The 15,775-nt window shown below is 39.8% G+C and overlaps 1 protein-coding gene across 1 annotated transcript; it reads right to left on the reverse strand.

Moving 5' to 3' along the window:
• Positions 1 to 1,417: 1,417 nt before the first annotated feature.
• Positions 1,418 to 14,867, reverse strand: nucks1a (nuclear casein kinase and cyclin-dependent kinase substrate 1a). Its single transcript, XM_076267660.1, has 9 exons — positions 14,801 to 14,867; positions 14,584 to 14,612; positions 11,902 to 11,951; positions 9,836 to 9,920; positions 8,983 to 9,029; positions 8,421 to 8,573; positions 7,191 to 7,343; positions 6,503 to 6,655; positions 1,418 to 5,427 (listed from the first exon to the last, which is right to left on the reverse strand). Exons 2-9 carry the CDS (start codon positions 14,598 to 14,600, stop codon positions 5,183 to 5,185), a joined length of 903 nt encoding a protein of 300 aa, XP_076123775.1. The 5' UTR covers positions 14,601 to 14,612; positions 14,801 to 14,867; the 3' UTR covers positions 1,418 to 5,182.
• Between the last annotated feature and the right edge of the window lie 908 nt (positions 14,868 to 15,775).

Raw genomic sequence — 15,775 nt, forward strand, 5'->3', positions numbered from 1 at the left:
TTTGATTTATTCATCCCTAATCAATGCAATGAGATAGAATAACACAAAGTGGTGTAGAATCAATGTCGATTCTATGGCTATGGCCTTGCTATCTTTAGTTATGTTTCTGCAATCAGTGCAAATTGCATTTTTTTTTCATATAAAATGTACTCAACAAAATCACATTAATGGTGAAAGAGTTTGATTAAGACATTGCTTTGGCTCTTTTGGTCTCTCAATTTAAAAGCAGATATTACCATTTGGGCCAAAGACAAATGAATGAACACAATGTGCCAGCAATATTTGTCATCCCCTTGATATAGCAGAGGATACATATTGTGTAACTTCAGTTTATTATTGTTCATAATGATTCAATATTTTGCTGAGTTAACCAGTTTCTTAGGTCCACGACTACACTTTGGAGACACCTAAGAACTTCACTTCTTCACTACACTTATCTTTCCATGAATGTTTATTCACAGCTTGATTGTCCCAATCCCAAAGTGCCTTAACAAACTTTGGGCCAATTACTTCACACAACTGCATGTCTTGGCACTAAAGTGAAGATACATCATTCCATGGTTGACTTAAGTCTTCTGACTCACAGCCTTCCCATTAGAATTCCTTATGCCTTTCAAGAACCTTTCAAATAAATCTATGCCTTGTGTCGAATTGTGTGTGCTTAGATGCTATATCATGCACATTTTACATCTCTTTCAGAGACAACTTTCTTCAAGTTCTAAGGAAGCGTATGCTTTTTCCAAATATTCAATCTAACTATGTCTAAAATAATTGAAAAATAATCATCACTTTAATAGCAAATAGGTTAAATTGGAGTTTGCTCTGCAGGTCTGTCTTTATTAAAGGAGCCCATTGACACCCATGCGGGTGGGTTTTATATGACAGATAGAGCAGTGAATTTAACACAACCAATGGCTGTGCTGGCGACGACATTAAACAGACATGCATTTTCTTTGGAATTGAGTAAACAACTGCATTTAAAATTTTCATTTATAAGAAAGATGTGTTTGCTGCACTTCTGAAACAATTTGGTAACAGTTTAATGCACCAATTTAAGTTTAATGTTACTGCTGATTATGCTCCTGGAAGTAGTAAGTCAATTAAGCACTTCCAAAACCACTCTCAATCTTAACGGAGATCTAAACTGAGGTGATAAAGGAGAATTCCAGGGATTTTTCACATAGATCTCTGTTTCTCGAGGTCACCAAATACTGTCAGTACAAAAAAAACCCCTGAAAACAATCGGTACTAGCTTGAGTTGCTGCAGCCAACAGCTAGAGCTGCAGCTACAGTGCTACACTCTGGGGGCATGTTCATGAGCCCCCATGGAGTGAAATCATTCACTATCTCAGAAAAAAGCAAATGATGAAGTAAAGTTTCAGAGCACAACCAACAACAGGATTAGAAACCAGTTAAATCAGTACAAAATTAGGTTGACTTTATTGGAGGCAGGGTAACCATTTATCATCAACATTGTGGTTGTCATTTGACCCTTAAGCCCACAGTATTGCCTTTATGACTCCCACCCCCATAAACATGCACAAAAAAACACCGCCCCAAATGCTGTCAGCTCCCTCTACGGGTGAATTTCGGCTTCTTCACACGTACACCATGAGGACAGTTGAAGATTGAAGAGGACACACCACAAACAAACACTAACAAAAGAAGCCATTCTTTTTTTTTTCTCTCTCTCTCTATATAAAGATGCGAAAAGGTGAAACGTTTACTCTGTCCTAAGAGGCAAGTCCATTAGTCTGCCCCCCTCTTACACACCTAAAGCACACTCTCCTCTGAGGGGGGAAAACCCTGCACATCTACCAAAATTAGGGTGCAACTACGGGGTAGACCAATATGGCTTTGTGGCGACTAGTCTGTACATTCACTTCAAAAAGGGTTAGGACAAAAATGATACAATCTGAACCCCATTTCATTGAATAGCCATTAAACAGCCAGTGTCTTTCCCAAGAAGGCCCGACAGGTGCACTTTTCTTTTTGTAAAAGAGCCTTTCAGCCCTGCTTCAGCAACATGCCATTTCAATAGTATTTCCCATTAACAGCAGTTCTTGATAATGAGACATGTTGGAAGGTAATACTGGCACACTATGGCAATCTCTTGGGGGCAGACATACAGTATATCTGACAGAGGAGAATTTGGTTGTAACATGGGGGGGAAATCCAACTCAGTGCTTTCTTGGGAAAGAGCACTGAGAACCAGAATATTGCAATTGGGGATACAAGTTTGTAGAAGAAATGGTTATCTTGTTGCTGTATTTCAAAACCAAAACTGAAAGACGTCACCAGATTTGTACTTTAGTTACGACGTACCAGCTTTACGTCTGGTCAATGAGACCAGCCAGCACACTCTGAAAAGAATGAGTAGTACAATTTGTCAGATGACTTTAATAGAAACATCTGAAATTACACATTCACAGAAAGAGGGTAAGAGAAATACTCCTGTCTTCACTTTCTCAAATCCCACCATATTCCAACTCAGAACACACACAGCAGAACGCAAGCTGATTGTTTCAGTATTTCATTTCGCTTCACACAAAGCCGTGGCCTAATTAACAGGCTGGGAATGTTACCTTGGAACATGGACTGTTGCCAGTCCTAAGAAATACTGATAGTAACAAAACATAACATCTAAATATGACCATTTACTTTTGCTCGTTTGCAGGCTCTTGTGCAAACACCATCAGATGGATCTAATCCTGTTGGTCAGTTGGTCATTTGCATGAATGAACACCGGACAAAAGATAATAGCGTCAAACATCTTAGGTATTCTTAAAGTAAAGCATGCCAGCATTTCACATTAGCAAGAAAAGCCCTGTTCTGGACCCAAGCCACAGTGTTGTTTCTCTGAACTGGGTGAAAATGTTTAGATGCCAACCACACGTGAGGCTTTCAGATGAGATGGCGAGAAAATATAATTTAAATATCTACATTCATGGTTCAACAACACCAGCATTCACAGTTGTCCTCGAGGACAGCCCTAGCGCTGAGCTGCTGGTCTGATGCAAGTCACGCAACAGGTGAGGGGACAGATACCGCCTTGTACTTAAGTAATTAATTTATGATTTCATTTACCCTTCTTTCTCAATGACATTATCACAGTACAACTAAATCAATATTTGAAAAGGTACCCATCTTATTTTTTTTTTTTTTTAAAGAAATGCTGGGCAAAGAAACACCTCGCAAACCAGTATAGGAAGGAAGGGCATGGAATGTCTGAGTGAGTGTTTTAAGCCAAGGAGATGGTTGCTGAAGTTATGCTTGTACATACAGCAAAAGTACAAAAAGACAAAAATTGGACAGAGCGAGAAGAGGTCAAACGAAGTAGAGCAAGAGCGTATTGACAGAAAAGTTGTCCAAGATAGCCATCCAGTCTTTTCCAAAAGGCTTCGGTAAAAGAGATAGATAGGGTATGCTTTCTCTTTAAAATCATGATACATTTTTTATTTCTTTTCATAAAAAACAAACGTTACAAAAATTCTGAAGAGGAATTATAAAAACAAACAAACAAATTCCAAACAAAGCAATTTTTTTTTTACTTTTCGTATTTTCCCAAACCAACAAAAGTAAAATGTAGGTACTAAAATGCTGAGGACGTGCCTGGCCCAGTGAGTTGAACCACAGGAGAGAAGGTTTGTTTGCTAAAAATGGAATTCATGCATAACCAGAAACCATTACTACAGAGAGAACTCTTTCCAGCACAACAGAGTGTGAACCTTTTGAGGATATCGACCAGGGATGTCCTGAGGTCAAGACTCTAAGCAAGGCAGGCGATTGAGATTGCAATCTCACAACCACAAACACTTAATGACCGTTACAAAGGGTAGAGGACTAACCAATCCCACTACCAGGGTTACAGCTATTAGGTCTTTTCATGCTATTCTAACATCAAATCTCACATCTCATCTTGAGGGAAAGGTCTCATCCACTAGTCATACCATACTCAGACTCACTACACCCACCCTCTCAACCCATGCCATGTTCCTCTGGAGGTCTCTGGCCACAGCATGGATCACAGGGCAGGACCAAAAGGCTTCAGGTCAGAACATGAGCCTAAATTCAGAGCTTTCATTTGGACAGTCTTTAAAATTGTGACACAAGTAGCATTTAAAAAAAAAAAAAAAGGTGAAATCCACTGAAGTTATGAGATTGATGAACAGAATCTGCAGTTCTGGAAAAACATACACACACTTCCACCTCAAAGTTTCTTTGGAGAGAGACTGTGTCGGGAATCTCGTTAACTGGGAGCTTATAATAAGAACTGTTAGTTCAGGGAGAGGGGAAAGTGTATGCATGCTTGGATGCCTGTTCCTGTGTGTGTGTGTGTGTGTGTGTGTGTGTGTGTGTGTGTGTGTGTGTGTGAGTGTGCATGCATGCGCGTTTGTGTGTGCGTGTGTGTGTGAAACTGTGCCACTGTGTGTGGTTTCACAGACATACAGATTCATGGCAAAATCTCCAGCGGGGGACTACGTCAACTCAACCCCTCACTAAAATAACCCACTCACCGACCGTTTCCAATGATCCTATGCCTTGTAGAAGGTACAAAGGCAGCTACACATACGGGTGGGAGGGTGAGGAAATTGAACTGTGTCTATGATATATGACATCTGAGCTGAGAACCAACTATAATACTAAGAGAATAAAATCCACTGTGGCCAGCAGAGCAGCAAAACGTTTCCCCTCCATAAAACCCAGCTACGGTTACGTGGAGATGACAGAGAGGACGGAGATAGACTAGGAAGCCGAGCTTCAGAGAAATCTTACAGCTTTCGGTTTTTCGAACATACAGACAAAAGCAGACAAAACAAAGAAAAACAAAACAAACAAACAAAAAAAAAAAAGCCAAAATACTGTTGTGCAAGAGAAAACAAAATAAGCTTCAGCCACATGGGTCGGCCCCATGCATTTCGGTTGATAAATAAAACAGTAAAAGATCATCTTTCATGCACTGTCACATACACACATACTATCCTTAGCAAACATTGAAAAAGCCTTAGAAAAAAAACCTGAAGATTAAAACATATCAGGACCAAAGCTGTGTTGAACCCACTGAGCCAGGCAACCACACAAACCCTCAGGGGGAAAAAAAGAGAAAGAAAAAGAGTGAAAGAATGAAAAGCAAGATGGAGAAAATGAAAAAGGTGAAGGGGGCTGGAGAGTGGCTGCCTGCCTAGTCATCCCCAGATGCGCCGTCTTCATCCGACCCATTCTCCTCCTCTTCATCATCGTCATCGTCAGCGGGGGCGTCTTGCTTCTTCTTGGATGGGGGAGGGGTCTCCTTCCTCTCCTCCTGCTCGTCGTCCTCCTGTGGACTGTCGGCGTCGTCTTCGTCCTCGTCCTTGGGAGACGACTTCTCCGCGGCCTTGGTTGCACTGGGTCGGCCTTTGCCTTTGGCCTTCATGGGGCTTGGGGTTACTGCGGGGCAGCAGATTACACATTTATAAGATGATCCATCTCAAACACTTTTCACAAAACTTCCTAAATCTATTCATGTTGAACATAGTGTGAATGACTGGCTTCTTTGTTACAGTCTTTCGATGACTCTTTGTAAAGATTTTTTCACAACGGTGAAAAATGTTTATCCTCTAAAGTAATGTCTTAAAGGTGCGATTTGTAGGATTGTTACCGAATGTTCTGCAGGCCAAAATCAAAACACTGGTGAACGTTCTCAAGACTTCCAGACGCGAGCCTCTTCTGGGTTGCCAGATGTAATGAAGACTTAGCTAACGTTAGTTGACCTGCAGCTGCTTTAACGTTTCTCCAACCATGACCCAGCTACACATTACAGAAACAGTGAAAACAAAAAATACCTCTCTAACCAACATAACATATTTAGCTGAAGTTAGCGATGCAGATGAAGTTTAGCCTAGGCTACCTGTTGTGGAGAAATATGGCCAGCTCTGCGTCAGACTTGATATTCTTCGTTTGACGAAGACGTCACCATCTCAGGAAGCTCCTCCGATGTCCACTTAATTTGTTTCTTGTTTTGGAAATTTGCCTGCCTCTCGTAGGCGTTCATGACTACAACTGACAGCTGTTGACAGTTGGCCTTTGCTAATTTGGCAACCCAAATAGGAGGACGGGCTAGCCTACTATTAATACGCTATTCTAGAATTAATCGTTCAAAACATAAACGAAAATTCCAAGAGATTCCGCCCCGTAACTCATTTTTTTTCATGGGTTTTACAGGGTTTTATGGGTTAGAGTAATGTTGTCAAATAAGCCATTACTTCAATTCATCGTGTTTCCTTACTCTCTGACAACATATGGTGATCATTTTTGGAATGGTTACAGTTTATTTTCCATTATTTCCTACATACTGGACCTTTAAGTTCCTTTTTGTTTCGTCTATGCAGCATAATGCAAAATAGCATAATGGTTAATTTAGGATTATGGATTGCTGATGACCTTTACATTGTGTGTGTGTGTGTGTGTTTGTGTTTGTGTGTGTGTGTGTGTTTGTGTGTGTGTGTCATGCGTTTGCTCATACCTGTGGCCTTTAGCCTGGGTTTGGGGGATTTCTTCTCCTTCCTCTCAGGCCTGCCTCTCCTGCTTATCACCTTCTTTCCTTTCTTCTTTGAGCGTCCATAGTCGCTGTCATCGTCATCATCCACCATGAAGTCCTCATCGCTGGCTGACTCTTCTAAAAAAGAAAATGGTGTTGGATTAATGAATGACAAGTAATGCTTTCATGTAGGTTTCAGTGGCTTCAGTAAGCTTAAAAGGAGAAATCAAAGGCGAGTACTGTCGATACAAAGAAAACCCCCAAACAATCAGTTTTACCTAGCTCGAGTTGCTACAGCCGGCAGCTAACGCAGCCAGGCGCCACAGCGCTACATTCTGTGGGCATGTCCGTGAGCTCCCATTTACATGCCACCAGAGTGTAGAGCTTTAGCTGCCTGGCTGCGTTAGCTGCAGGCTGTAGCAACTCGAGCTAGGTAAAACTGATTGTTTTTTTTTTGTTTGTTTTTTTCGTACCGACAGTACTCGATGACCTTGAGAAACGGAGATCTATTTGAAAACTCGCCAGATTTCTACTTTAACAATAGACTCTAGTCTAGACCCTAAAAAGAAACAGTCAAACATCATGGAGTGAATATCCACACTCTGATTAACAGAGACCAGTTTGGGTCGTGGGCCTATGTGTTACATTTCAAGTAGTTGAATAGGGCACTTACTGTCCACATAGGTCGGTTCTTCTTCATCACGCTCCTCATCCTCACTCCCGCCACCTCCCAGGATCATCTCTCTCTGTTTCGACACGGCTTTGGACGCCGCCTGCCGCACCTGACGTACCTTACGATTGACCTCCCGGTCATCATCACTGTCATCTAGACGTAAGCACAATGAAAAGTCTTAATTGCTGGTATAGTTTAATGTTAGTTAGCATTGGTACCTTTTGTAGTGAACATTCTAGAGTCATTTTACAGGAGAGGTGTTAAAAGCCTAGTGCTATGGATAGGGGATACCCTATCTATTTGTGGGCAAAAAAACATAACCAACAGAGCAGCCTTTGAGACTGGTGTTATCAAGCAGGCACCTTCAGGGCTGTAACCTTCAGAAACTTTGAATGCCTGCTATGTCACTTACAGGAACATATTCTGTACTTATCATTGCCACTGAATAGACTTGTCACCTTTGGCATCAATGTTGTATTGTTCTACCACAAAAGCCCTGAGAGTATTGGATCAAAACATAATCATGAAACTTGACAATCTGATGATGCCTAAATATCAAGCAACAGAATAGACTTTGGTCATTTTGTGTGTGTGTGAACAGGCCACACTGACTTTGAAGTTTGTGGTTACTGGCCATAACCGGTAATAATATAATACGTAATAATGCCATAATGCTATTATGCTGTCTATGCCAATGGCTGAATGATAGGCTTTCTACATTACTTTATACCACAACAACAAACCTGATCACCCATATATGCATAACGCATTACACTCCAAGCACAGAATGTTCCACCATTACACCTTACTATTAAAGGTGAAATGGCCATTACTACTTAATTTAAATTTTTATTTCAGTTTGACTTCAGACTTCAATGAACAATATCAACAAAGTTCAACTTATAGACATATGCTGCATTAAGTCATATCTTTTTTTTTTAAATCACACTTAATGCCCATATAAGGAGTATAACATACCATGAAACAGAATTAAACTTATGGCTAGGTCCAAAATGACAAACTGAACGGTCAGGCCATAAAAAAAGGACAGCCTGCCACAATCTGAGCCAAACTATTTGTTGCCTTCACATGTCTGTTCAGCAAATTACATTTCTTAATCAAATTTAACCATGATGACAAAGACCCATACCTCCGAAGCAACACTTCTTTTTTGGTGATTACATCAAAGCCTCCTATATGCTGGAAATTTTTGTTCCGTAGAGTTCTTACCTGCACCTCGTTTCCTCTTCACTGCCCGCTTGCTGGGCTTCTCCACCTTCCCCCTCTTTACTCCTTTTTTGCCTCGTTTAGCCTCATAATCGCTACCTCCATCTTCTTCCTTCTCTTCTCCAAAGTCGTTATCTTCATCACTGCCAAAGTCATCTATAACACAACAAATATTTTTTCAGTGTACTGTTAGACATTCAGTGGAAGTTGCTGCAATATGTCTACACAAATATAACCCTGTGCTAAAACCCTGAATTCATACAGAATGCTAAAACATACTTATTAGAAAATGTTACAAATGTTTCAGAACTTTTACAAGTTAACAGTAATAGTTCATTAGAGCAACATTACACTCAAGATCTGGCTAGGGTGTGTAGACAGACACTCTGCATGAGCACTACTTTGCTCAGAAGAAGGCAATGTGCTAAAGACAGAGTTGAAATACAGTGCTTTACTGCACTCTGCTGACCACTGCATGCAACTTATAAGACAGTGGACTAAAAATGCTGTACATGAAGCGAGGATAGCAGAGCTTAATTGGCATCATAAAAAGATTATTGCTCACCTGGTGAGTCACCTTTGGATTTGGAGTGTTTATCATCGGAGTCCTCACTGGTTTTAAAGGAGAGAGAGAGAGAGAGAGAGAGAGAGAGAGAGCACATTTTAGAAAATCAGAAAATCCTTTGTCACTGTTCATCGTGTAATGGGATTTTCTGACTTTTATAATAAATATCTCTGGATGTGTTGCAAGTAGCTGATGGGGATGGGGATACATTTCAGTGAAGATTCATAGCAATGCTCTCCGTTTGTCTTGAGTTGCCGTGTGCATTATCTTTATGTATTTTTTATCCTGTTGGATTATGTTTAAAATTCAGTTTAAAATTTAAAAAAAAATAAGTTTTGAAAATGGACGATAGATCCAAAATCACTGAGTAATCATGTTTAAAATCACTGAGTAATCATGTTTAATTACCGTAATCTCAATGTTGAACAAAATAATTGTGATAATGATTTTTGCCATAATCAAGCTGCCCTAGATTAGACTCAGAGTGTATCTTTAAAACACATAGCTTTCCAGAAGTGATAATATTGCAAATAGTCTATAGCCTGTTCTGAGTCAGAGTAAGCTGATATGTTTGGCTTGAATTGATTGTGGTCTTTTCTCCTTCATAGTTTCGCTGTGAATCAGAAACACAGAACACACAGTTTTGCATGAAAAAAGCTGTGTAAGAAATTACAGTCATGACTGATTTCAGAAAACTAAATGTAAAAAAGGGGGCTGCTTGTTTTCATTTTTTTCATTTTCTCAATACAATGAAAACTTCAATACAGTTTGCTGAAAACATCCTTAACTAATAATGCAATAAATCAGTGTCCAGTGAGTGACTGGTTATAGAGTTGAAGCACAGAAGACATACCTCTCCTCCTTAGAGTTCTTAGATGCCTTGTGTTTCACCTCCCGAATCTTTCTGGGCTTTTCAGCACCTCTGCCATACTCCTCATCTGGATGAAATGAAACAAATCAATTCAGTCAATTCTCTCAAAGCTCTCAAACCCCATACAAGAAGATAGCTTCCTCAGTGATTACATTCATTGAACGGTTATTTAAGAATGAGAAGCAATGTCTTTACCAACAGTGGCATTAGAGGTAGTACTGGTATAACAGAGTGCTGAACGAAACACTACTATTTCAGGCTAGGCCCTTGAAAATAAGAAAAATGAGGAAGTTTCCTGTGTTGCAATGGCCATTGTGAGATAAAGAGATCAAATTACATTCGATTACACAGAATGTTCACTGATCTGTCAATGCCACAGTCAAGCATACCTTGACCAGTCATGACAGATTCAAATTGCCAAACTGGCATCCGCTTGTATTTAAAAGTAGTGCAGGTCATCTCAACATGAATACATGTTAAGAATTGTGAAATGTGGCAGCACAAGATTGGTTCCGTAAACAGAGGAACAAGTCAAAGCGCCATTGTGCTTCAGGATAGTTTAGCAGTCTATTTACAAATTCTAATCTATTTTCTGAGAGTCTCCACAACAATTGCTTTGGCTGATTACATTGGACATGTAAGCCTTATTTATATTTGGTGAACATCTGTTGTTTACAGAATTGCTAGAAAAGCAATGTCTCACTGCAATTGTTCTAGTGTATTGAAAGCAGCTTTAGGTCTAGAACTCTAGAACACATGCGGTGACCTTGCAAACACACTCAACAGCCTAACTGGCACCAATATAAAGGTGCTAACTGCTGTATTTCAGCAACTTGCCTGTGTTGATATGTAAATCCATGGTAGAGGAGATTGTTTTGAAAATGCTCACATTACCAACACTCTGACTCTTCACTCAGCCTTCACTCAGTCTACCGCCTCAAAATACACTGAGACACTCTATTATAGACTGTAGCTGTAAACGCAGATAATTTAAGTTCATAGCATATCTCAGCAGTCATGGTCTGGCAGAATGCAGATACATTAAAGAATTGTCACATCAGACACCAAAGTTGAGCAAGGGGCTGATATTAAACAGCAACAATTCAAATAACTCTTAGAGTCAGACCATCAAAGTAACTCAATTACTCTCTAATGGGTATCGTGAAAATTAGCTTTTAGTGCAATAATTGCAGATACCCAACACAGTTATTAAGATAGTAAAAAAAAAAAAAATTGTGGGACTTTTATTGGCTCTTTTAGCATGTGTAACACCAGGTTGGTATGTTGCCAGCATGCTCACCACATACCAACTGAATGGATGAGCTGATTAGGGTCCCTTAACACTGAAGTTAGAGGCAATATTAACTGACATTTTCACCAGAGATATTTTTGAAGCGGTTTTTTTTAAGCCGCTCATCTGACGTCTGTCTATTGTTAGTGGTCGAAATTCCATTGAAATCAGTGTATCAATTTACACCTGCAGCGCTTTGTGTGCGAATTACAGCCAATAAAAGTAGAGGAAAGTGTATTTTTTACACTTCATTTCTATTTTAGAGCGTATAAGATGCGTACACATGGATACACACATTGTTGCGTCAGGGTAGAGGCAGAGGCAGTGCAAACTGATTATATGACGTTTAACTCTTGCTTGCGGTGTAAATTCCAAGTAAGATGGAGCTGTATATTAATAACATTCACCACTATAAGCCCCTTGAGATAATTTAACCGTACAGTGACCAAAAAGCCAGAACTTTGTACTTACATCTGCACTCCTCAATTGTTGGGTCGCCGTCACTGTACTAAGGTAATCAGATCCACACCAGCTATAAGCTGAGTGCAATCATACAGCATCCCCCTACCGCTAAACACCTTTACCCACAGTAACCTTGTAGCCATGAGCACCCCATGCCTGCTTACTGCAGAGAACTGAGCAACAGGACAGGATTGATTTATTCATTACATCTATAATCCATTCTCAAACATGGTGAAGAATATTTGTGAGTCTCTCCTTCAAACTGAAGGTTGGAGGCAGAGTTAGCTTGACTTACCTGCATCATCGGATTCATTGAACTGTGAGTAATTCACCACCTTCCGGTTCCTGTTGGGCAAATGGCAAGTAGCACCATAGTAAGAACACATACAAATGGAGAGTTTGGTGAGACAACATAACAAAAGTTGATCTTACACATGTGTTTCATCAGACTGAGAGAAGCACAAGTACTGTCATGGTCAAAGGACGTATTAAAAAGTTTGACCATGTCATCTTTTATGGAGATCAAGGACTTTACAAAAAATTAGAAAAAAGGACCAGTGTAACTCGTTTTCACGTCTTTGTGTAATAACAGTCTATAGATGATCAAACAGTGCAAGGTAAGGCAGATCTTGCCACATTTTTTTTTTTAAATGCTAAATGCGATATATATTTGAGGGTTTCCTCTTCCTTAGTGAAACCTGCAGGCAGCTCCTAATTCTTGGGCTACAATAACTGCCATGCAAGTAACAGTAACAAGTAAAAGCTTCTTGGTCTCCATGATATATTAGGCCTAAATGTATCTACTGGTAGCTTTTCCGACAACCAACTTTATGTTTTGTAAGAAGTTTGCAACTGGGGTCCTTCAACACAAAACAACAAAGTTAGCCTACATAGTTTTTAGCCTGGTTTTACCCTTAACTTGGTGTGGGTATTGTCAAAGAGGTGATGATGCTGTACCATCATGACATTTGGGTCACAATACAATACCAAATTATTGTGATTCTTTATACTTTACAGAACAGTTAGCATTTTATTTAAATTCAGTAAAGTATTTCTCTCGTATGCTACATCTCATACATTGGAAGTCTCAGCAGCCTTCTTGGCGTGGCAAATTTGTTCTTGACTAATTTCTGCTGTGACATAAAGAAATAAATGAGGTCCTGTGCCATACTTTGGACTTCAGAGGCAATAGATGTATGCAACAACATAACATTAAAATAATAACATCAAAGTAGGCCTAATGCATATTGCAGTACTTGCTGCTTCTGCATCAATATTGTGCCACAAATGCTGTGGTGCAACTATATGAATTTCAGCCTATACAGTTGTTATATAGTGTTGCTAAGGGCATTGTGTTAGGTAACATACAATGCATAACCAAAAAAACAGCCTTGATAACAAATGCTTACTTTGATTACTGACAAATAAATGCACAACTAGACACTGATGTCAACATAATGGCAATTGATGTTCTTGTCTAACCAATAGCCTACACAACAAATACATATTTTCTCCTCACTAAGTCATAAAGTTCAAAAGCATTCTGTTAAGACAAAGAGGGAAAGCAATAGCCTATGTTGATGCCCAACACATCACCATATGGTAATTTCAATAGCCTGAAATGCGTTCCTATTGAGATGGAGAGTGTTTCTACTAAGTGCTAAGACCCATGGTGCTCATGTCCGAATGTGACAACAACGCATACGCCTATAAGCTTTATCTGCCAAAATTACGAATAAGACAAACGAAATTATATAGATATTTTATTTCAAAAATCAGCTCGATCCAGCGACTCAAAAGATATTTTCATTCGATAGTGGATTCGATGGTGTCTCCGGTCAAAGTTATAATCTATAGGGAGTAAAGGGGGAGGGGCAGAGGGGGACAACGACGTGGATTTTCGGTAAATCAAAAGGCAACCTAAACCATATCAACTGTCTTTTCCCTGGACATCAAATACATAATAACGTTTATAGAGCACCACGATAGGTGACTACAATATGTAAACGGCATAGTGTAGGCATTTTTTTCTTGCAGGATTCCTAACGTGCTCAAGCAGGATTCGCCTGACCTAAAACACTGTTGCAAGCAATAGTCACAGCATTTATCTGAACATTCGTTAGACACATTAGGCACACCATCCCGATAGTTATTCGTTTACCATGTTTTTTATTATTATTATTATTGCAAGACAACCACTATGATTTGAAAGAAATTGAAGACTAGATTCGACCAGAATAACTCCATCCACAGCCTCCAATGCTGGAGGTGTGGTGACTTGCTACTCTGACCCGCCCCCTCTGACATCATTCCAGCAAGGCTAATTCACCACTATCAGCGTGGAAATGAGCAGCAGCGGCTCCTTTCTTCTTCTGCGTTTTCAACCAAACCTAACAGGCTACAGTTGACCACTGATCATATACAATGTTACTTTGTGAGACAACAAATAGGTATGATTGCCCCGACTGCAAGCACCCAACATGGCGAAGTTTAGTAACATGTAAGAGTTTGGAGACATAACATCAGCATGCCAATGGCCAAATCCAAAACAGGTTATTAGTCTTGTCGAACCTAGCACGGATGAATGGGTGGCCATGTTTTCTGTATAGATTGCCTCCAGCCTACCCTCATCAGAAGCTAGATAACATGTTTTGTATTACAGAAAATACAGCATGCATTCTACGCGCAGATGATGCTGGAGATGGCTCGCGATTCTGCTCACCATCTCGCTGCACATTTGAAGCGCGCGCAAAAAAGATATCTGATCAGCAATCACCTTCTATCCGCAATGCAAGGTCTGGTGCTAGCTAATGCTATCTGTAGAAAAGCACTAATGTGCTCTATTCTCCTTAAAACAGGCAAATTCTAGCTAAATGCTCGACATGTCTAGAGCATGCGTCAGTCTATGAGAGTCCCAGTAACGTTATATGCATGCATGCAGTGCAATGAGAATGGAGGACATCTGAAACGCACATACCTCACTGGTCTTGACATTTTGCTGGAATACTGTAGAGGTTACAAATGTAAAAGAGCACAGAAGAAAATCAGAAAGATAAAAAACAACACCGTCCAGTTCTGCGACACGAGGGGCAATATGAAATATCGCAAAAATAAACACCAAATCCTAACCGTTCTTCCTAGAGAAATGTTAAAATGCAACTATATCCTAGAGGAGAAATTTGTTTAATTTTTACCTTCTGCTACTCAAAATGGTGAATAAAACAAACTGAAACTGCAACCTATGCGCAACCTAACCCTACGCCTGTAGGCGGGTACTGGCTGGTAAAAAACCGCCCATACCCAGTTACAGAATTCAGACGAATGGAAGATGAAGACTGCTATTGGCTAGTTCGAAAGATCATTAGCACTTCAATTGGGTATTTGAAATGCTCATCAAAATGCTAGGGTCTCTACTCTTTTTACCCCTCCTCCCGTGTGCGGCTTGGTTGAGAAGATACTATTAAGAAAAACAAAAAGAGTCTCATTGAATAGGCCTGGAATCTGTTTTTGCTTATGTTCAAAATGGGAGAACGAAATATTTTCAGTATTTTGCTGTCTTTTTGCATAGCACTGACTGGGAAGAGTCTTTTTGTCCAAAATGCCGAGGAGCACGCAGAGTGGGAGGGGCCGATTTAAACTAATATTCCCACAGGATTATGCATGTGCAATTTAATATTTCAGTTTCAAACTTAGAGTCTGTCTTATAATATATATATATGTATTTCATTCTTGATTTTAAATTGTAGCTTTGTTCATAGTTTTTGTCCATTGTGCCTTTCTGTGGAAACAGCAGTGGAGACTAGTGGTGAGACCAGTAATATAATGGTAGGCCCATACCTGCCCCCTCCAGGGTTGTGGCAAGGGTACAAGACTGATTTCAAAAGCTAGCTGTGCATTGAATTTGCACATAGCAATAACTCTAAGATAGCCTACATCTTTTCTGTAGGTTAGATGTCCTGATAACAAAACAAAAAAAACATGGTAATACATCTAACTGACACATAACTACAGTTAAGTTTAATTAGCTGTTTGGAATAGGCTACATGCAATAGGCTTTAGTTTAGTATGAATCATAGCCTACTAACTTCACTTCACCTCACTTCATGAAGTGACCTATTTCTATAACATAGCTCATTCAGAGAGACATTCAGAGGGTTTCATCAGTGTAT

Source organism: Alosa pseudoharengus, unplaced genomic scaffold (assembly GCF_046254945.1).
Source record: "Alosa pseudoharengus isolate Yale_2024_CS ecotype anadromous, Long Island Sound unplaced genomic scaffold, YU_APseudo_1.1 YU_APseudo_1.1_scf_5, whole genome shotgun sequence".
Classification (NCBI taxonomy): Eukaryota; Metazoa; Chordata; class Actinopteri; order Clupeiformes; family Clupeidae; genus Alosa; species Alosa pseudoharengus.